Genomic DNA, 24,089 nt, shown 5'->3' with positions numbered 1-24,089 from the left:
TGTCCTACCATAACAAACCATACACCAATGTATTCAGCTTTCAGATGATGTATAAATCTCAGTTTAAAAAAAAAAAAACCCTTAAGACTGGTTTTGTGGTCCAAGGACACAATTGTGTGTCCAGAGGATGGATGTTCACACGGACTCGAACTTGAAGTTTAAGTGTCAAGTTTTTCCTGGAACGAAAACACTGAAATTATACTTCATATTTGCCTGCTGGAATCATGCCAAAATCATGCCTGCTGGAGTGACAGAATTGACAGTTGCATTTTATGAATGCTTAAAACAGTTTCTGGAATAAACAGCCTTTCTATCGTGAGGACTCGCTGACACGTACCTCACCTCTGCATTAGTGTGACTGCGGTAATTACATGTCACTTCATAATCATATCTGTGGCAGGTAGTCTGCGAGCCGCTCGATTTCACGTGGCGGATCTCGGATAAATACGTGGTCTGCTTAAAAACATTTTTATGGTTCTCTCCTCACATTAAGCATCTGGGAGACCCGACTCTAAAACACGTCCGATCTCATTACACAAATGTGGATATGCTAAATTAGGTTGAGTGGGCTTATGCCCACCGCCCCCCTTGAACCCCCACAGACTCTCACGTGTTCGCGGCAAATGTAGGTCTTTAGCTCATGGAAGTTGTCTCAAGTTTTATCCCTTTGGAAGATAATGTGGTTTTGCAATTCAAATATTTGCTCGCTCTGTTTCCCCATGCAAAGCTGCTTTGAAGCCGTCGCCGGTGACAGTGCGAGCGCGACAGCACCAGTTGATGCTCCGTATTAAAAATACTGCAGGAACGCCACATCAAAACCCCCATGCAAATGGTTTGCTTTTGGTTGGCGAGGATTCTCGGATAAACAGGGCTACTTATGACGGCTGATGGGTTGACGAGTCGCTTCAAGAGCTCTTCAGTCTGGAGTGCGCTTGATTCCTCATTAATTAACCCAACTCTTTTCCTTCACGGCACACAATGGATGTCTCCTCTAGTGGATCTGTAGCTCTACACAAACACTACTTGACTCTTTTCAGTGAGAGTGGACACAAACCCACGCTCCGTACTCAAAGGGCTCTTGCTTTTGTGAAGGAAGCGTCCCGTGAGCAGCTGTAAACCTCAAACCCGTCGCCGGCCAGCCTTTCTGAATGTACAGAATATATAAGGCAATTAAGAATTGCTGTGGCGGCGAGAAGGCCCTGCTCCCGGAACCCTGTAATTTCATCCCGTTTTTATTCTTCCTCTCGTCTTCTCCTCCCCCCAACAGCAATTAATCTCATTTTTAGTACAATTTCCAGCCCTTTGCTGGAGTCAGCCGGAGTCCTGTGTTTTGTTCCTATTTGGCCCGGTTCCTGTGCATAGTCATTAAAGGCCCAATTAATGTCACCCTGTAGCTGAAGAGTGCTCATTTTTATTGGGGAGCTGACAGTTGCCGCCACGAGTGGCACAGTGTAATATGCATTAATTGCCCCGTAACACTGGTAATTACCAGTTCTTCAAGCCTCTCAGTAAACTGTCATGCCCAGACAAGACTGCTTTGAAATAGATTACTCATTAGGGAGAGCTGCCCTATTTTCCAAAGGGGCTCGCTGTGTTGGCAAAAAAAAAAAAAGATTTGAGTACTAAACAAATAGTTGCCAAGAGCAATTTCCTATTACAACTTCCCAGTGACGGCCTTTCTATCCCGTCTTTCTTTTTGTCGCTCATGGGAGGGTTGCGTCGTAATGACCCATAGTGCTCACTGGACACCTGTTTCTGTTACCCACACATGCTAATCGCTTCTGAAATGGCCGGCTGGATCCTTTAGCTCCGTCTCAAAATCTCATCCACCATCTAACGCAGGAGTGAATACCTGAATGAAGCTCATCAGACGGGTTTGGGGCTCCAGAGTTTGACATGCCTCTCAGCTAATACGGTGGTACTCCGAAAACAAGGATTACTGGAGTACGTTTCACAAGAAAATCCATTTCAATCTTTCTGCTTCAAAACGTTTAATTTAATGTGGTCCTTGCTGTTTCTTTGTAATTATTTGTGAAATTTACAAGCGATTTCTGAGTGAAAATGGTTTCAAGATAAAGCCAACCTTTTTCAGTGTAGTAAGCATAAATACGCAGATATTGGTGTGTTTTTAATTAGACTACACACAAATGCATTGCTGGCAGATGCGTGATAATTGAAAACGTTCTAAAATCAGCTCAATTGATCAAAATTATTATGATTGATCTCGTCTGACTGGATTGAATCAGAGTTTCAGGGAGCAAAAAAAAAATCTAAATATTGAGAAAATTGCCTTTAAAGTTGTCCAAATGAAGTTCTTAACAATGCATATTACTAAGTTTTGATATATTTACGGTAGGAAATTTTTTGTCATAAAAGAGAAATGTATAATTTTGACCCATATAATGTATTGTTGGCTATTGCTACAAATATACCTGTGCTACTGATGAGTGCTTTTGTGCTGCAGGGTCACATATATATATATAAATAAACAAAAAAACATTGCTCACGCCTTCTCGCTATCTTGGATGGCTTTTTCGCAGATCTAAAATATAATTTTCACCAATACTGATATCTCAGAGTTTACGCAAAATTCAGCTTCAAGCTGCTTTCTGTTGGCCTGTGTGGTGAATTGAAGTGACCAACCTGAAAATGAATGAAATCTGTGTGGGGAACATTTTCCCAATCGCGCGTGTTGCTTTTGTAATGGCTTGGTTTCTCTGAGCATTGTTGAACGTAACCACACCTTAATGCTACCGCTTGCTCTGTAAGGTTTGAATCTGACCTCTCAGTTCAGTGTGTTTCTATGTAAAGAGTGCGTGTTAATATTGACCCAGCGTACGTGAGCTCAGAGGATGTCAATACAACAGGAGCATGTGTAATGATGGCGTGGGCGTTTACATCAGCCTTTGATAAGAAAGGAGACACCAAACCAAACATCGACTGCAGCTACAGCGACCTCGATCCGCTTTGCTGTTTATTCGTGGCAGTATTTCTGTGTGGAGGTGTTTGGGTGGTGCATTTCTGCCCTAACAGAAGAGCGTGTTGTTTTATCTCCTCGCCGCACCTGCTGCAGGCAATCTGTCGTCCGTCCCTTCAAATGAGTTTTGTCAGAGGCTTTCACATGCTCAGCCTGCGATGTGCTAATGAAAGGAGATGGTACAATTTCCAGAGCAGGTATCAGAGAGCTCGGCCCAGCTGAGAGAAACCGCGACCCTCTGTCACTGATGAACCTTATTATGCCTTTCATTAAGACATGATCTCTGTGTGTGTGTGTGTGTGTGTGTGTTTGTGTTGCTTGAGCACTTATCAAATTGTTTATGACAGAACTAATTGGGCTAATTGAAGACATTAAGATTACCTGTCAGCTATATGTACCCAAACCGCATGTCCGGTTGACAGCCGGTGACAGGCGGGGCCCCAAACCATCATACAGGGGACGGGGCCACTCTAATTTGATGTGGAAAGGCTTCACGGGGCAGAGCGAGCGGCTAAATGGAGCGCCTGTGGGGGAGCGCCTCCGCTCCGGACCGCTCTAATGGAGTCCCCTTTGGCTCCCTGACAGAGAGATGAGGCAATTTGAGGCGAAAAGTGAAAAGGGCTCCGGCCTTTTTTTTTTTTCCCAAGTGTTTAGGAACATCAGAGCAGAATAAATGTCTGCGGGCTGCCGTTGCTTCAGCTTTAACAGAGGACACAACTGCAGCTGTCACTCTGATGCATGCAGCGCTTTGTGTACTTATACATGAACACATTTATGCATATGTGTTGAAATATCATATGTGACCCTGGACCACAAAACCAGTCTTAAGGGTCAATTTTGTGAAATTGAGATGCATTATCTGAAAGCTGAATAAATAATCTTTCCATTGATGTATGGTTTGTTAGGATCGGACAATATTTGTCTGAGATACAACTATTTGAAAATCTGGAATCTGAGGGAGCAAAAAAATTAAATATTGAGAAAATCTCCTTTAAAGTTGTTCAAATGAAGCTCTTAGCAATGCATATTACTAATCAAAAATGAAGTTTTGATATATTTATGGTAGGAAATTTACTAAATATCTTGATGGAACATGATCTTAATATCCTAATGATTTTTGTCATAAAAGAGAAATGTATAATTTTGATCCATACAATGTATTGTTGGTTATTGCTACAAATATACCTGTGTTACTGATGACTGCTTTTGTACTGCAGGGACACATATGGCTTGAAAGAACGCACAATAACTAGGGTCGTCAGTTAAACAAAAAAAACCTGTTATTTGTGCAGACCGGTCAGAAAATGCGATCAAGAGGAGACGTTCACATGCACAGCACACTGAGAACTGGACACAGCGTCTTCAAAAGCTCAGTCTGCATGTGTTCTTAGACCGAAGCATGCTGAATGAACACTGCTTGAAGACTGGAATACCACTGAATGACTAAAGCGCCGGTCACACTACACATTTCATTCCATTGACTTCCATTCATAAACGTGAATGCAGGAGCCCAGAAACGCAAGCTCTTGTGAATTTAGCTGTTTCAAAGCTTAAGTTTGGTGAACTCTGTCCTGCGAATTCGTATCACGGATAAATGCATGACCAGTAGAAGTTGACTGGTCTCTTAGTTGAATTAAAAGAACTCAAACTTTAAATCTGCAGGTTTGGAGCATTGCACTAAAGTGGATTACACATTTTTATATTTTGGAGGTATTGTATGTAGACTTCTTTGAGCGTGGCTTAAGGGACACTTAGTACTGTGAACACTAATAGGTCGTTCAAGCAGAAACAAATGGCAAATGGTGTAAGAACCGCCCTGTCTGTCAGTATGCAGGAAATAATGAAATGGTCAATCAGTCTGTTCTGTTGGTAAGGCCTATACAACCTTCAGACTTAAACACTATTACAATCACATTTTGTGGCTAAAACATAGCTTGCTCTCTGAGTTTCATTCCAGTTTATTTTCCTACTAATGTGAGCTTAAATTCAATTTTGAATTACAATTCTACATCCTGTTTGCAAACCTTAATTCAATTCAAATTGATGAACTGAATTGGACTTTAAAATGGAATTTCTCAGTTTAGATTCATTTTCCAGCAGGACAACCGCTCAAATCCTTCTGAAAGCCCTCTAAAGGGTCGGTCACGCTGGATTTACTGTTCAGTTCACTTCCATTCATATGTGAATGAGGGAGAACGGCCACGCAAGCACTTGTGCAATAGGTGATTTATATTCTTACCTACATATTTGTATAGGAGAAAGACATTCAACCAATAGAGCATCTAAACTCCATCGACTGAAAACCAAACATGAAAATACAACAAAACCTTTAGAAGAAGGTGTGTAGTGTCTTAGGAAAGATTTGTATATTTATTTCTCTTTTTTTTTTGTACATTTGGAGGTAAATTCATTTATTTGAATTGTTGCCCATCATTTGGTAATTTTACAGTTTTTTGTTTTGTTTAGTTTTTTTGTATTAAAAGCATTTTGTTTACATATAAATATATAGTTGTTGTTTTTTTTGTACATTGAGGTAATTTTATTTATTTGAAGTGTTGCCCATCACTTGGTCATTTCACTGTTTTTTGTATTAAAAGCATTTTGTTTACATATTAATATATAGTTTATATATAAGCACGTGTTATATATTTATAGCAGGGGGAGATGTATTTGACAGAAGTCTCCACCCCCCTTCCTCTTCCCGTTGCTTAAGCTCTGAAAGGTCAGCGCTGTCATCCTCGGAGAGCCGTCTGTTTGTTTCCTTTTGAAAACAGGGTTAAACTGTCGGACTGACAAACCCCTGAGCCCACCAAACTCAACAACCTCCCAACCAGTGACAATCAGTCCAGACCGCCCGAGGGACGTGGCTTGGCTTCGCCGTGACCCCTTCTTGTTGCCGTTTGATTCCTTTATTCCATGTTTGGAGTATTTAACGTCCAGTTTGATCCTCTGGATGATTAGTTTAGCTGCGCTCTCATGTCTCGCAGGCTTCAGAGGCCCAGAGGTGGACGCTTCACCCACTTGAGATTTGTTTGCTTTGCAAATGTTTTTAAATGACAGTGAAATCTGATTTGCAGAGCAGCTTGTTTGTGAAAACATTGAGCAGCTTTTATCTGCAGTGCTGCTTCATCCGTGCAGCCAGTCACACGCTGACGAGGTCTGTTTGCTCAAATAATACCTCTTTTCATATAGTGATCAAAAAAATCAGCGTTTGATGGTGGATTTTGAATATTGCACATTTATTCGTATTTTGTGTGTGTGTTCTTGTTTATGGTACATTGTGGGGACCAAATGTCCCCACAAGGATAGTAAACCTGAAATTTTTTACATTGTGGGGACAATTAAAAACAGTAAATGATGTTTATCAGAAAACGTAAGAATGCAAACAGGTTTTCTGTAAGCATTAGGGTTGAGTTATAAAAGTAATAGAAGTCTATGGGAAGTCCCCACAATTCACAGAACCCTAACGTGTGTGTGTGTGTGTGTGTGTGTGAGCACTTTCACCCAAATAATGCCTAATTGGAGAAGATGAGATAGCAACTGGAATTAAAGTTTCTCTATTTCTGCCATTTCTCGATTAGAAATGTTTTTGTATTTTAAGGCCTGGTGAAAAGCTCTCATTGCTCATCAACTGTTGAACTGAGCTGTTTTCTTTGACTCTCGTGTGTGTTTATGTGTGAGGGGCCTCAGTTTCCCACCCAGACATTCAGGGTCCAGCACTAGTTAGTTGACCGCTGAGAAGGGCCCCGTGGGGTCCCATGAGTCTCGACCCCCAGAGCGCTGAACATTGAACTTCAGTCTCTGATTGTTGGTAAGATCATGATCTGATGCTTCTCAATGGGCAGGATTATACACACACACACACACACACACACAGGATCTTTCCACCCTCGCTCTCCTATTTCAGTAACGGCTCAGTATTATCAGTGTTTGGAGTGAAGGCAGTGTTGAGATGCATGAAGGCGCTGACATGTTGATTTAGTCGCAGTTACACCAGCAGAGGTGGCGACTTGGACGAGAGCCAGGCCTGTTTTCTCATTGGACGCTTCACTTATTTTTAGGGTCCTTTTCCTGTGTTTTTTCTCTGGATGTCTGACAGCCAGCTTGCACACCTATTCATAAGCGCTCTTCCTCCAGCTGTCAGTGGAACGCCATGATTCAGATTCACCGCTGAAATAAGCTTCTAGTGTCTCATGACGTTCTCTTCTAGGATTAGACACACCAATCCCTGTTATTTGCAGAGAGACTATTAGACGTGAAGCAGAAATAGTATCTAGTTTTAAACAATGTCTGTATTATAATCTGATGATATCGGTCTCCCATCTCCATACAAATCACACAACAATATCATAATATCAACTGCATTATTTTTCACGATTGTTATTTCTACAGATTTGAGGCCCCATTTTTACAAATATTCTAGTGTTGACTGCATTCATCAAGCTCTGTTAAAATAAAAAAAGATATTTAATGATATTTAATCTTTTTCATTTATGGAAAATGGCAAGCCATTTCAACCCTGTTACGGCATTATTTTGCCCCATTACAAAAACTTGGATATTCCTTCAAATTATGGTACATAGGTGATGTTATTTTGACAGCTCATTCGATCCCCTGGTTATGCAAATATTATACTGTTGACTGCATTCATCAAGCTCTGTTACCAAAGTTATTGTAAGAAAATTATCATTTGTCTTTCATTTATATGAAATCCATAAGCTGTAATTTCAGCACTTTTATCCATTCTGACTATCAAAACTATTTAATGCTAAGAGTTTTTAATGTTTATTTCAAGTAAAGTTTTCCCAAATTTTGGGAAACGTTAAATGAAACAAGTAGTCTACTAAAATGTATTTGCATGGCGCTTTTAACAATATGCACAATATGCATTTTCAAAGCAGCTTCACAGAAAATCATGATGTTAATGTTTATAGTATCTTAATATATTTATGCCTTATAGTTGCATTTAGCAGATTAGAGCTGGATGGTAAGATTACGATAAGGTTACATTTAGCAACAAAATAAAAAATCAAGCAGTTGGGCTTTGCTATATAGCAGGGGTCGGCAACCTTTTGGTGCATGAAGTTAGTGCCAATTTACAATTTTTGTTTTGTGAATGGTACAGTCAAACCAAAAATTATTCAGACAGCAGATATAATTTTTAATATTTTTTACTAGTGAGTGCAGGACGCTATAGTTAATTTATGTAAGTGAGGATAGCAAAATAAAGTAAACTGACATATTATACCCAAAAATTCTTCATACAGTGGACTTTTTCTTTAACTGCTAATGCAACCTTTTTCCACCACAGACTGAACAAAATTAAGCATTGCTTGGTAATTGGCTGACCTAAATTGGTATTATCTAAACCGAATTCATTACCTAGTTCCTGTCATATTTTATTACCATTTTCTAAACTGTAGCAAATAAACTGTGATAATGTGAGAAATGTTGATGTCTGAATAAGTTTTGGTTTGACTGTACATAATAAAGCTCTGTTATCATATGTGACCCGTGCTGGCAAAATGAGTGCGAATGTGCACGGGCTAATTTTGAGCTACAGGCAAAAAAATAGATTTTTGTCAAATTTGAAGTTTGCACAAACATGAGTTCATTAAACATTGGATGTTTAACATTAAATAAGATCCGTCTTAATATAGGCGGTGCATTAATGTTAATCAAACGATAAAAGAATAGAGCGAATCTCTCGCTGCTCTTGATTGAACTGCGTTTGTAGTTTTAATAATCAATTTATTTGTAATGAACACACTTAAGTGATTTTTACATTTTATTATTTGTTTTTCTTACTTGAATGCTTATGTTTAGATGTAAAATGAAAACAGTAATACACTATTCACTATTATATACAGTCGTGGCCTACTGGATAGAGAGTTGGACTTGTAACCTGAAGGTCATGGGTTCGAGTCTCAGGTCCGGTGGGGATTGTAGGTGGGGAAGTGAATAACCAACACTCTCTCCACCCTCAATACCACGACTGAGCTGAGACCCTTGAGCAAGACACCGAACCTCCAACTGCTCCTCGGGCGCTGCAGCATTAGCTGCCCACTGCTCCGGGTGTATGTTCACTACTGAGTGTACACTTGGATGGGTTAAATGCAGAGCACTAATTCAGAGTATGGGTCACCATACTTCCACACACCACTTCCCTTTCCCTTTCTTTCTTATATTTGTTCTTTTTTTTGCATCTGTTCTTATAACAATAAAGGTAACATAAAAATAGCTATATTGTGCTTATTAATGTAGTAATGATTATTAAAGTGCCCCAGTTATGGGTTATGAAACGTTCATATTTTGGTTTTGGGAGTCCCCAACAACAGGTTGAAATGCATGCAAGGTCAAAAAACACTTTAATTTTCTTATAATATGCATTTATTTTTTACCTCATATGCCCAACGACTCCCGAACGATTCGATTTGATAATTTGGTCATTGTGACTCATTTTTCCAACACAGGTCACATATAGTTATGAACAGCATAAACTTATGTAATGTTTAGTTCGACCTCCTAAACCTGATGGAGGTTTTCTGAAGATCCAGCGCCCCCTTTCACGGATCATTAGTTGAAAAGAAGCACTTTTAGAGTCACATGTGGGTAGAAACTGGTGTTTATCTCAGAGGAGGGTCTGGAGACGCTGGACACTCCAGCACCGAGGCGCCTGGGTCTCTGGCCAGACTGCGCTCGGGTTACACTGCAAACCTCTGCTGATTACAGCGGAGCTCGCCGCTAATTGGAAACACATTAGCACACGGGGTTAAGAGCGGGATTAGACGCCGCTCACCCCACAGGCGGCCCTATGCAGAATGGAGGCCATTTGAAGGGATTTGTTTTGATGCCCCCAGAGAGGACGGCTAATTATTCACCGGGGCTGCTGGGAGTTCTGTGTAACAGGTTACAGGAGCCGATGATCATCAGCAGCCCAACACTTACCCACAATGCAATGGCTTTTCACTATGATGACACGAGGTCTCGTCTGGTAATGAAGAGCAGCTATCGTCCCGATGTGTTTCTTCTCATTTGTCCTGACTAATAGATTCTGCTGTTTGTAGCAGATGATTTATTTCCTGCCTTCTGAAGTGGGTCTTGGTTTCATTATGGACCATTTCATACATCTTATCTGTGAAATTAAGTGCTGTAATGTTTTAATGAATTCGCAGGAGGTCTTAATGAAAGCTTTCACCCATTTATGTGATGGAAAGCAGCACTGAGGTCAATGGAGAGCAGAGCGCTCCACTCCTGCTGAACTGTGGGTCATCCGACACTCCAAGGCGAGAGGTCAAAGGTCAGCCTCTTACGAGCCCACGCTCTCTAGTAGTGCGATAGCTGACCTACTTTTATCCTGGAGTTGGTGTGACATCAGCTCCTTCATATGAGCAGTGTTGGGGGTTACGCTTTACATGAAAAAAGTAATCTGATTACATAATTTGTTACAAGTAACTAGTAAAGTAACACATTACTTTTTTATCCATTTGTTGATTGAAAGCTTTCCTGACCCCATGTTGAGAAAAACTTTAATGCATGTTCACATTTATTCTAGAACTAGTTCATCTCACTCACAAAAAAACTGATTCAGTGTTCCTCAAAATGAATAAAAACAGTGAAATGCAACACAATATGACGCAATCTGCAATAATTAAATATGTTAAATAATACAGATATCCTTTATGTATTTAATCCCATTTTATGAAATAGTGTTTTGGCTGCTGACCATCGATGAGCCAGTTCAACCATACTAATAAGCAAAAATTACTCGAGATTATCTAACATTTGTTCTTTTTTTATTACTGAAGAGTGTTGAACTGTCGTCTTCTGCATTCTACAGACCTGAATCTACATTTCCTTCAGTCTGAGGCGGATTCACTTCACTTTTGGTGTGAAACAGCTTTACATTTGTAAAAGAAGAACTTTTTATATTAAAAACAAACAAGCAAACCCTGCCCAGATTTAAAAAGTAACACATTACTTTCAATAAAAAGTAAATAAGTAACGTAATTAGTTACTTTTTTAGGGAGTAACGCAATATTGTAATGCATTACTTTAAAAGTAATTTCCCCAGCACTGGTCATGAACATAGATGAGCGGAAACATCTACAGCTCACAGCATCTTGATGGTGGCGTCTGTGAGGTTCTCCCTCTGGATGGTTTTCTGCTTGTGCCTGTATGAACAATTCCTGAGCGAACCTCTTAAAACGTGTCCGGGTCATATCTTACCCCAAAACCTAAATAAATTAATAAGAAGTAAGATTTTTCCTAAACAAAGGCCCATTAGCTTATTTGTTTTCATTATGATGGTATTTTCATGACAAAAGTCATATTTAATCACAAAATAATCAATGTATACATTTAACGTTTCAAGTTTGGAATAATGTTTTGTTTTCTCTCATGCACACCTTTTCTTTTTATGAAATCCTTCGTGATCACCAAAACCCTATTTATTTAATAAAAAATACAGCAATATTATGAAATTTTATTGCACTTTAAAACAGCTGTTTTCTGTGTGAATGTATGTTAAACTGTAATTTATTTCTGTGATCTGCAGCTGTATTTCCAGCATCATTACTCCAGTCTTCAGTGTCACATGATCTTCAGAAATCATTCTAATATACTGATTTACTGATCAACAAACATTTCTGATTATTATCAATGTTGAACACAGTTGTGCTGCACTATATTTTTGTGGAAACTGTAATACATTTCCCTTTTAAAAGTAAAAAAAAAATTATACTTTTATTCACCAAGGGTGCATTAAATTGATGAAAAGTGAGGATTTATAATATTACAAGCGTTTGATTTGGGCTCTTGTTCTCTTCTGTCCGCCCGCTGTCGTTGCGGAGGAAATGATGTGGCTAAATCTGGAAGTGCCATCTCCACAGTCATTATCGCAGACAGGTCAGGCGTTTATTGGGTCTCACCTCACCGATAGTCTGGCGATCATTAATCCATAAGCACGAGATAATGAGCGCTGAACAGATTTATGCAATTATGGCCACACGGCAGATAGAGCAGCTCTCTTTAGCCCAACGCATTAATGAGCTTATCAATATGTGTCGCGGGTTCAGGGTTCGAGCGGCCGTTAGCCGACCCTGATGGGACTAAATGAGACGTGAGCTGTAAAGGCCCAGAGATGTTTCCGAGGCGTTTAGATAGAAGGCTTTAATCCTGCTTTAATCTCAGCCGGCGTATCGACAGGAGGTACATTTCACTTCCTCTGCGTCGCGTCTGGATTGAAAGCTCATCAGCGGCGGGAAAATAGAAGCATATACATGTCGTGTAGAGTTACACTTAAAGGAAGATTGCTTGCTCTTTACAGCTGTCTGTTCCAGCTTAATGGACCTTTTTCATATTTCCGTGTTTCTCCGCAGCGGAAGTCATCAGTGAATGGGAGTACCACAAATATATTTTGGCATTCCCATTTGCTCAAATGCGTGACCCCGGAGCACAAAAGCAGGTGTATCTGTAGCAATAGCCAACAACACATTATATGGGTCAAAATGTTAAATTTTTTCTTTTATGCCAAAAATCATTAGGATATTAAGATCATGTTCCATGAAGATATTTAGTAAATGTCCTACCGTAAATATATCAAAACTTAATTTTTGATTAGTAATATGCATTGCTAAGAACTTCATTTGGACAACTTTAAAGGTGATTTTCTCAGTATTTAAATGTTTTTGCACCCTCAGATTCCAGATTTTCATAATGTCTTTCAGATGATACATACATCTCAATTTCAAAAATGTGACCCTTATGACTGGTTTTGTGGTCCATGATCACAAATAGCAAAAGAAAAACTCCACGATAGTGTTTTCACGACTTCCAATAAAAGGAAAAAAATTTGAGTGAGGCTGATAACGGCAGTCAGAAGAGAGAACGATGTCAAATGTACCGTCCCTCCCATAGACGCTGCATTAGAAACACCCATGCTTTAGCAGTTTTTTTGTAATTTGATGTAAAGGTAATACAAAGAATAGTGTTATAAATGTACACACATTTTTTAAACAATACAAATATGAAAAGCTGTTGAGGATTTCCGATGCTGATGACTGTTAAGTGCGTCATCACAGTCTTGTGTAAAGAGTTCATTACAGCGATTGTGTTTTGTTTATTGGTGGCCAGCGGGCTCTTCGATAACAACAACCAAGCGCAGAAGGAAACCTCTCCAGCATCATCACAGTGTCACATGGATGTCAGGATGTTCACCTTATTTCTGGAGTAGGACACAGCGTTTATTTATCGTGGGCTGTGTAGCGTCCGTTCGAGGCTGCGTCTCATGCTCTCTTTAAACATCCTGTTTGTGTGAAGGCTTTTTTTTATTATCGTGACCATGCTCCTGAATGCAGGCCCCGGGGCCGGTCCAGTAAAATATGCGAGACACAGGTTGTGTGCTGATATCTCCTCGCTCGCAGCCTTGAGTCGCTTGAGCTCTATAAATAAACAGCAATTAATCAGCAGCCGAGAGGAAGCCCTGACCGGAGCACTGACGCCATCGTCCTCTGCTCCGGCCCATGCATGAGGACTGAATCCTTTCTCTCTTTTGAGTTGATGTGGTCATACATATATAAAGGGGAGGTCGTGGATGAAGGGGAAGTCGTGGCCTAATGGTTAGAGAGTCGGACTTGTAATCCAAAGGTTGTGGGTTCGAGTCTCGAGCCGGCAGGGATTGTAGGTGGAGGGAGTGAATGTCCAGCGCTCTCTCCACCCTCAATACCACGACTGAGGTGCCCTTGAGCAAGACACCGAACCCCCAACTGCTCCCCGGGCGCCGCAGCATAAAATGCTGCCCACTGCTCCGGGTGTGTGTTCACGGTGTGTGTGTGTTCACTGCTGTGTGTGTGTGTGTGTGTGTGTGTGTGTGTGTGTGTGTGTGTGTGTTCACTGCTGTGTGTGTGCACGTTGGATGGGTTAAATGCAGAGCACGAATTCCGAGTATGGGTCACCATACTTGGCTGAATGTCACTTCACATATATATATATATATGTATATGTATATGTATATGTATATATATATGTATGTGTATATGTGAAGTGACATTCAGCCAAGTATGGTATATATATACACACACACACACAGTATATATGAAGAGTTCACTTGTCAACAATTTTCAAAAATCATGTTTTTTCATTGTACATTCCAATTAATCTCAATCAAACTGTAGTTGGGTTATTTTGATGAGGTAAAAAAATTACAAAAAATACAGGTAACTAACACAAAACAATAAAAACAATAAAAAATATGATTTTGGAAAATTGTTAAAATCAGAGTTATCTGTTTTTGCAAATTAACTATATACAGTGGGTATGGAAAGTATTCAGACCCCCTTAAATTTTTCACTCTTTGTTATATTGCAGCCATTTGCTAAAATCATTTAAGTTCATTTTTTCCTCATTAATGTACACACAGCACCCCATATTGACAGAAAAACACAGAATTGTTGACATTTTTGCAGATTTATTAAAAAAGAAAAACTGAAATATCACATGGTCCTAAGTATTCAGACCCTTTGCTGTGACACTCATATATTTAACTCAGGTGCTGTCCATTTCTTCTGATCATCCTTGAGATGGTTCTACACCTTCATTTGAGTCCAGCTGTGTTTGATTATACTGACTGGACTTGATTAGGAAAGCCACACACCTGTCTATATAAGACCTTACAGCTCACAGTGCATGTCTGAGCAAATGAGAATCATGAGGTCAAAGGAACTGCCTGAAGAGCTCAGAGACAGAATTGTGGCAAGGCACAGATCTGGCCAAGGTTACAAAAATATTTCTGCAGCACTTAAGGTTCCTAAGAGCACAGTGGCCTCCATAATCCTTAAATGGAAGACGTTTGGGACGACCAGAACCCTTCTTAGAGCTGGCCGTCTGGCCAAACTGAGCTATCGGGGGAGAAGAGCCTTGGTGAGAGAGGTAAAGAAGAACCCAAAGATCACTGTGGCTGAGCTCCAGAGATGCAGTCGGGAGATGGGAGAAAATTGTAGAAAGTCAACCATCACTGCAGCCCTCCACCAGTCGGGGCTTTATGGCAGAGTGGCCCGACGGAAGCCTCTCCTCAGTGCAAGACACATGAAAGCCCGCATGGAGTTTGCTAAAAAAGACCTGAAGATTCTCTGGTTTGATGAGACCAAGATAGAACTTTTTGGCCTTAATTCTAAGCGGTATGTGTGGAGAAAACCAGGCACTGCTCATCACCTGTCCAATACAGTCCCAACAGTGAAGCATGGTGGTGGCAGCATCATGCTGTGGGGGTGTTCTTCAGCTGCAGGGACAGGACGACTGGTTGTCCAAATTGGGCCCAATTAGCCATTTTCTCTCCCCGGTGTCATGTGACTCATTAGTGTTACAAGGTCTCAGGTGTGAATGAGGAGCAGGTGTGTTCAATTTGGTGTTATCGCTCTCACTATCTCATACTGGTCACTGGAAGTTCAACATGGCACCTCATGGCAAACAACTCTCTGAGGATCTGAAAAAAAGAATTGTTGCTCTACATAAAGATGGCGCAGGCTATAAGAAGATTGCCAAGACCCTGAAACTCAGCGTGTCAGAGCGTGTGTGGCGGCAATCAGGTGAGGAGTACAAAGACAAGTGTGTCTTGCCTACAGTCAAGCATATTGGTGGGAGTGTCATCCTCTGGGGCTGCATGAGCACTGTGGAGCTACAGTTCATTGAGGGAACTGTGGCGGGGTGGAAGGAACACGCAACAGCAAAACTCAGGTGAAAGCCCCGGAGGGTGGATTATATATATATACATATATAGCAACGCTGTGAATATGAACAGCACATAACAGGCATACTGGTATAAACAGAGATATCGGAGTCCCATGATTAAACATCATCATAGTGATCAAATATCTCCACTCCAAACAGTGTTTTCAAATTGATTCACTTGGGGGAGTGTGTTCAAAAAGCTCTGTTTTATCAGAATAAGAACATGATCTCACTGTGGACGGGAAGCCAAAATATAGGGAAAACGATGCATTTTCAGATGAATCCTTATTAGTGAAGATTAATCCAAGACTCTTGGGAAGGCAGCAGCCAACAGTGGATGAAGTGTTTTCAAGTGGAAACCTCACCAACACGTGATTTCCATGTTATAACCATCTTCTGACCTCACCTGTGTAGTTATATACAATCTTTCAACTGTATGATGACATTATGCTGGAAAAACCCTTGTACAGGCTCACCAGAAGCTGTTTACACACAGAGTAAACTCCATCCATAGTGAATGGAACAATGCAGAGCCACTTCACAATGACAATAAACACTCAAACAAAGTGATCACACAAAAATAAAGCCTCCAGAACGTGTGTTACTGCTGGTGAAACCTGAAGGACTGTTTGAGTGTGGTTTGTGTTCCTCAATCGGAGGGATGTTCACGTTTAGATGTCAGCGCACTCCCGCTCGGATGAAGAAAGGTATCTTCTGGAAGCTGCCAAGATCCAGCGGGCGAGCAGAGATGACACCGCGGAGGGCTGTAATTAGTTATTCAATTACGCTGTGATTATGTGTGTGCATTGATGAGGAGGAGGGCCACTCAAACGCCGGCTTACTCTCTCTCAGCACCTCCTTGCAGCTTTTTGTTCTTAAGTGCTGCGCACTCATTAAAATGCCTTTTAACCAGCATGGCACCTGCTTTAAAATCAAACGCGGGGCGCTCGTTACGCCTAATGGCAGCGTGTCTGCCAGCGACGCTCTCAGTGGCATCCCACTCTCTCCGCCCGCCAAAGCCAACGCGCTCCAAATTAGCTACATTTCACAAACAATTTCACTGACTCGTTACGCAGTTAGATGTTTATTGGAAGATCACTGACTTCCCCCGAGCGATACTTGTGCCAGATTTAGGTAGCAAAGCGGTGGCCCACATAATAGACCTCAATTATAATTGGAGGCCCGTGTCCGTTTATACCTTTATTTATGGAACCTTTGCATTGAAGTACAGCGGCCTTTGTGTTGCCTTCAGAGCGGAAGCTGTTCAGACGCCTCCCTCGAGGGTTACAAGCGCGTCTATTTAACCCGAGACCCTTCGCCGCCGGTGCGCTCTGTTATTTGAAAGCGCGTTCGCTTCTGTTGGGCTTGTTTGTACCCCTGACCTCATGATATCAGTTGTGCTGATGAAGTCAGCTGCTTGTTTTCTCATCTAAACCCAGCAGTCAGTATTCATCCTGTCCCAACCCATCTGAGGTTAGTTATGATGAATCAATAGAGTGAGGTGATTTCAATTTAATGCCGGCAAATCGGAGCTACTGTATGACATTAGGTCATTTATTTCCTTCAAATACTATTAAAATAAAACAGGGACACTATTTCCACTAGCATTTATGCAACGACTAGATCAGTGTTCCTGGAGGCAGAGAAACATGATTTTGGATGACAGTGTTTGTCCAGGAATTGTGTCGAGCAACACTGATAGATAAATTAAATTAAAATTGATATAGTCCCTCAGGTTTTTATACCTTTTTCAAAATATTCCTGTTTACAGTCCCCAGATTATTGCAAAATTGCACATCATTAAAAAAAAAAATATATATATATATATATATATATATATATATATGTATATATACATATATACTGCATAAATACTATTAATATCTATAGTATTTATGCAGTATATATGTATATATACATATATATATATTTTTTTTTTTTAATGATGTGCAATTTTGCAATCAGTATATAATAAAATACTATAGATATTAAATAATTAAAGAATATATTCTGCTTGAATAATGACTAATTGGAAAACTTGTCATTTGACTTTGGAAAAACATTAAAGAAACAGGCCAGAATAATGGAAATGTATAAAATTGTAAGAAAAAAAAAAAAAGAATATAAGAAAATACATGAGGTGGAATAAAGCTAAAAACTGCAGGAAAAAGGTGTGTGTGTGTGTGTGTGTGTGTGTGAGAGAGAGAGAGAGAGAATAAAAATTGCCAACAAATATTGACTAAATACTAGGCCATGATATATTACAAAAGGTCTTTTTATTTTTGTAATAAATAAGAGTACTTAAATTCAATATAAAATGCATGATATACTGTTAACTGGCATACAGTATATTATATTTAAATCTGGTCTCGAGGTGATTCTTCATTGATGTTTGGATGCATGTAGTTCATCACACTAACAAATGAAGATTTGATGTTTCTCACAGTGTCCAAGACTTTTCAACAATATTTGAATATTTATATTTTCTGATCTTGGTTTAGTTTGTTTAGTCTGTTAAATCATGAAGTGGAAATATCCTTCACACAGAAGTGACTGTTATCCAGAATACTAACGCTGTTTCTGTTTGGGTGGAGAAATACAGTAAGACGAATCAGAGTAGGCAGCTGTCAGGAGTGAATGTGTGTAATGTGCACAATAATCACTCTCTGACACCTCAAAGAGCAGCTGAACTTCTGATGACGTCTCGCTGGGTCACAGTATATGAACTATCAGCCTGATACGTCAGTGTTAAGAGCCTTGAGATCTCAGAGCCTTAACAGAACATGAGGGTTAATTAGTTAAAAACAACACTGTAATAACTCTCCGTGCTGAAAGGCCTTGATGAAGCGTGTTGTTCCAGATGTGCGTTGGTGAGATCACAGCTCTGTCTTATCTGATCATCAGCACTTCTCTCTCTGTCCAGATCTCATCCCAGCCTCCATATGCCTCAGCTCTCGTCTTATAGCATGTAAATGTTTACATTGTACCTCCACAACATCTCCATAAAAAGGATGGGATTCTGGTAATGAAGGAAACGTCCGCAGTTCTTTAGTGATGGAAGGACTGTTAGTTTTGGCTGGTTCATGGGGTCCGGATACAGGACTGTGAATCAGTGTGTGATAAAGACAGCGCAGGAATTCACATGTGCACTTTAAACTGAGCTGTAACCTGAGCGTCTGATCTGAAATCTCCTCTTCCAGTCTGACTGCATGACCTGACACAGTCTCCAGTTACTGTGGTAAAGCTGACTGTAGCCGGGTTTCCATCCGAAGTTATGAATTTAACTTGTGCGCAAAATTGGAATATCGCAGAAAACATTTGCGAATAAGCACTGTTTCCATCCAACGAGTCAAAGAGAACAAATAAACTGGCACTATACACTCACTGGCCACTTTATTAGGTACACCTTGCTAGTACCGGGTTGGACCCCCTTTTGCCTTCAGAACTGCATTAATTCTTCGTGGCATAGATTCAACAAGGTGTTGGAAACATTCCTCAGAGATTTTGGTCCATATTGACATGATAGCATCACGCAGTTGCTGCAGATTTGTCGGCTGCACATCCATGATGAGAATCTCCCGTTCCACCACATCCCAAAGGTGCTCTATTGGGTTGAGATCTGGTGACTGTGGAGGCCATTTGAGTAAAGTGAGCTCATTGTCATGTTCAAGAAACCAGTCTGAGATGATTTGAGCTTTGTGACATGGTGCATTATCCTGCTGGAAGTAGCCATCAGAAGATGGGTACACTGTATTCATAAAGGGATGGACATGGTCAGCAACAATACTCAGGTAGGCTGTGGTGTTTAAACGATGTTCAATTGGTACTAAGGGGCCCAAAGTGTGCCAAGAAAATATCCCCCACACCATTACACCACCACCAGCAGCCTGAACCGTTGAGACAAGGCAGGATGGATCCATGCTTTCATGTTCTTTACGCCAAATTCTGACCCTACATCTGAATGTTGCAGCAGAAATCAAGACTCATCAGACCAGGCAACGTTTATCCAGTCTTCTATTGTCCAGTTTTGGTGAGCCTGTGTGAATTGTAGCCTCTGTTTCCTGTTCTTAGCTGACAGGAGCGGCACCCGGTGTGGTCTTCTGCTGCTGTAGCCCATCTGCTTCAGGGTTTGATGTGTTGTGCGTTCAGAGATGGTCTTCTGCATACCTCGGTTGTAACGAGTGGTTATTTGAGTTGCTGTTGCCTTTCTATCTTCTCTAACCAGTCTGCCCATTCTCCTCTGACCTCTGACATCAACAAGGCGTTTTCGTCACACAACTGCCGCTCACTGGATATTTTCTCTTCTTCGGACCATTCTCTGTAAACCCTAGAGATGGTTGTGTGTGAAAATCCCAGTAGATCAGCAGTTTCTGAAATATTCAGACCGGCCCGTCTGGCACCAACAACCATTCCACGTTCAAAGTCACTTAAATCCCCTTTCTTCCCCATTCTGATGCTCGGTTTGAACTTCAGCAAGTCGTCTTCACCACATCTAGATGCATAAATGCATTGAGTTGCTGCCATGTGTCAGGTTTTGCAGTCACATAGCACAAAGTCACATGCATTTTTTTGATGTGCAGGGAGGAATTTATTCTGAAAATGCATTTCCATCTCCCATTATTCACATTATCTCTTGTCAAAAACCACCTCAAGCGAGTGTAAAAACTTTTTTGCGGATTAAGGCATTTTTATTCGAAATTCAGTGTTTCTATCACTCAAAATGTGCATAAAAGCAGGGTGATAGAAACATAGCTAGTGAGAAGGTTTAGGGGTAAATCAGCTGTTCAGAGAAGCACATTTTATGACCTGATCATTCACAGCCGTGTTTACATGAGCAAATGCTTTTCCTTAGTATAAAAAAAAAATAAAAAATCTTAAATCAAAATGCTTTTGCTATAGAAGCAAAACTTAAGTTTATACTTAAAAAAAAAAAATGGAAATGGATTATTTTTCTATTTGAAAAAGTAATAAAAATGCAAAAAAAAATATATATATATATGTAGCAGAATTCTGAAGTCTGAATTTTGAGATTTAAAATGTTGCAATTACCTTTTTCATTTTTTATCTCATGGCAGTAACAAGCGTCAATTTTTGTAACTATTGACTGATGTTATATATAAACTCACTACATTTGAAAAAAATTCAGAAAACGAGACTTAATAGCTCAAGTTCTTTTTATTCTCAAAGAGATGTATTTTGATGTTTAGATATTTGTACTGGAAAACAAAACAAAAATACTGAGGAAGAACACCTTTTTTTTTGCAGTGTAACAGTTACCTAATGTTAACATATCAGTGGTTGCTAACATTTGTTCTGTCATAAAATCATCACCTTTTCTTCATTGCTGACCACAGGCTTGACTTTATAACGTTTGCTGCTGATTTTAAATGTGCTCGTCACCCCAAAACTTTTAGTGTGCAATTTCTTCAGAAAAACTAATCTTTTCTGTGCCGTTTGCAGGTTTGGTCCCGGTCTGGTCATCTACTGGTATGGGTTTGTATCTGAGCTGGACTGCCAGCGGGACCGAGGGATCCTGCTGAGAGACGGATTCCCCTCGGACATTGTAACCCTGTGTCAGGGGCCGGCGCGGAGCTGAGTCTGACCCGTCACGGGGCCGTTTGTTGGTGTGGATATGAATCCGGAAGCAATTTAGCTCTCCTGCAGTGTGAGACTCCTGGCAAACATCTGTGGTGAACTCCAGCTGAACTCCAGCGGCTCGAGAGAGAAACCCCGGCGCCTCAGATCCTGCTGAGAGACAGGTGACACACGTCACACTCATCTGCCCTCGGCGCTCCGCACGGGCCGGGTTCACTCAGAGACAGCGATGCATGCTGGTTTGCGATTGTTTGTGTTTGATGATAAAGTGTAATAAAGTTGCGAGCTCTTCATATATTCTGTGTCGAGTGTCTGTGTATCTTCTGAAGCTTTCTTAAAGTCGAGTCCAGAGTGACGCTCTCCAAAACTTCCTCTTCCTCTCTTAAGAGCCGAGGAGAGATAGCAGAGATCTCAAGAGTTTCCTGTCTGTGCACTATTAACCCAGTTGACGCCTGACGTATGATATACAGTCCAAAAACAATTTGCATGTTTTGTTTTGCATCATATTTGATGCATCAGGCGTTTATGGCTCACATGGTCTGATATAGTGAGAAAATGGAGAAGAAACAGCTCAATTTTATTTAGCAGCTCAAACTGAGCAAAAATATGCAATTTAGTAAAGAAAGATGAAATTCTGCTGCTTGTAATGTAAATCAATGAGATCTTTATACCAGTGTAGCAGATGCTGACATAAAATGATCTAAATATCAGTCAAGTCAATATTATTTGTATAGCTCTTTTAACAATACAAATTCTCAAAGCAGCTTTACATCGCCTTGATATAAAGCTGGGTGGCCATCTTGTCCCGATGGGGGTCTTCACTGGGGATCAGTCTCTGGGGCTCATCTAGGTGTCCTGCTGTAGAGGTCATCTCTAGGTGGATACAGTCTGGATCTGGTGACCTAGGAATAAGAAAGAAACAGACTAATATTAGCGTAGATGCCATTCTTCTAACAATGTAACGAGTACATCAGGTGTTTTGGGAAGTGTTTCTGGTTCCGGTTGATCTAATTAATGCAGCCTAACAATCCTTTAACGGATTTGAATAATAGAAGTGTATTAGTGTGTTATGTGTAAGCCAGGTTAAAGAGATGGGTCTTTAATCTAGATTTAAACTGACAGAGTGTGTCTGCCTCCAGAACAGTGTTAGGTAGATTGTTCCAGAGTTTGGGTGCTAAATATGAAAAGGATCTGCCGCCCGCAGTTGATTTTGATATTCTAGGTATTATCAAATGGCCAGAGTTTTGAGATCACAGGGACGTGAAGGACTATAATGCGATAAGACTATATATAATAATAACTATTTCCCTGCATTTATCACATGTGAATCCCTCGTCGCCGACAGAGAGAGATGTAGATGTGGCAAACAGTGCAAACAACAATAGCAGGAGAAGAAGCCATTACTCACCGTGATTGAAGAATGATTCTCTTGCCACTGTTGTTTGATGAACTGGTGAAAAACAGAGCGAGAAAAAAGAAAACAATAATAGGCGCAAATAGAAACGCGAATGGAACCGCGAGTGACAAGCTAACCGGCTAACGAATGCTAACGCGCTGCACTCATGGTTTTAAAAAGCGCACGATCAAATTAGTTTGATTGATAATACCAGAAATATGGTGGGAATTAAGTTATATATTATCACTTTAAACAACAGAGAGTGAAAGTAAGAGCTACAATTGGAGCTACAATCGCAAACCTCTCAGCAGCATGACAGACAGCGCTCACTCTATATCTCCAGTAATATGTCTCAGTAAGATGAGACTGAAATGATCCAAACATATAATGCAATGCTGATGGAGAGATGAAGAAATAAACGCTCCTCAGAAGATGTGAGATGAAGATCATTCCTCCGCTGAGGAACAGTGAAAGTAAAGCTTCTGGAAACAAACGCTCCTCAAAAGATCCTGATGATCAGATTTGAGACTGATTTTACTAGAAAATGATTGATGGAGAATCAAGTAAAGCTGAGCTGCTTCAGTCCAGTAAGAGTTCATCTGGAGATATGACTGCAGTTATTCTGACCTTTACTTGATCAAAATCAGTCAAGATTTGACAGAAAAAGACACTGAAGCAGCAGCTGAAGCTGGACGTTTCTACAATTACACTAAAAGAGCTTTTACTGGATAAAACACTAAACTATCTATCAGAAGACATGGAGGAGATTGAGAGTGAAACAGGTTTAACAGCAAAGACGGATCATGTTGATCATTTAGAGGTATGTGCGTATCAAATCTGATACAGGAGGTTTTATAGGGTTAATGAGATCCTGACCCACAGTGACCAGTCTCTCTCTCTCTCTTCACCAGTCCGCTGTACAAATGTCTCTGCTGTGAAATCACAGTAAAGTGTTGCATGATTTGTGACTCTTAAACATCTGACCCATGGGTCTCACCCGGGCCCCATTAACGACCGGCTCCTAATGGAGTACAGAAAGAAGTAAAAACACGGTAAACAGGCGAGTCAGTTCCTCTGGAGAGCTTCCTGTCATTGTGTTCATAATGCCTCAGTGCATGTGAATTACACTGTGCTCCGAGCGTCCTGATGTTCCCAGCTGCTCATAGTTCATCAGCGTCTGCTTCTACTTTTAGATTGGGTGGTCACTGGGATTTTAACACTGGTGCTCTTGAAGCTTGATGGGTTTGATGTCACGAGCTCTCATTAATGTGTGTCAATAAACAGCATTAAAGGAGTAGTTCACCTACAAATGGTAATCGTCATCACTGGGGCGGGACCCTACTGATTTCTGAAGATCATGTGACACTGAAAACTGAGTAATGATGCTGAAAATTC

At 40.5% G+C, this 24,089-nt stretch overlaps 1 protein-coding gene across 13 annotated transcripts in view; it reads left to right on the top strand.

Annotated features, from left to right (window-relative positions):
- Window positions 1–21,593, top strand: part of LOC306886327 (CDAN1-interacting nuclease 1) — a 96,990-nt gene extending 75,397 nt beyond the window's left edge. For 12 of the 13 annotated variants that reach the window (XM_079443351.1, XM_079443360.1, XM_079443361.1 and 9 more), the window contains one exon: window positions 21,164–21,592. In XM_079443351.1, the coding sequence (XP_079299477.1) occupies window positions 21,164–21,299 (136 nt within the window). In that variant the 3' untranslated portion in view covers window positions 21,300–21,592. Of the gene's footprint in view, window positions 1–21,163 lie in introns of all 13 variants that reach the window. The other variant, XM_079443362.1, reaches the window with a different exon arrangement.
- Window positions 21,594–24,089: the final 2,496 nt, after the last annotated feature.

Source organism: Barbus barbus (genome assembly GCF_936440315.1).
Source record: "Barbus barbus genome assembly, chromosome: 20".
Taxonomy (NCBI): domain Eukaryota; kingdom Metazoa; phylum Chordata; class Actinopteri; order Cypriniformes; family Cyprinidae; genus Barbus; species Barbus barbus.
Note: the sequence above shows the minus strand (reverse complement) of the source record. Positions and strands in the feature narration are given on the sequence as shown.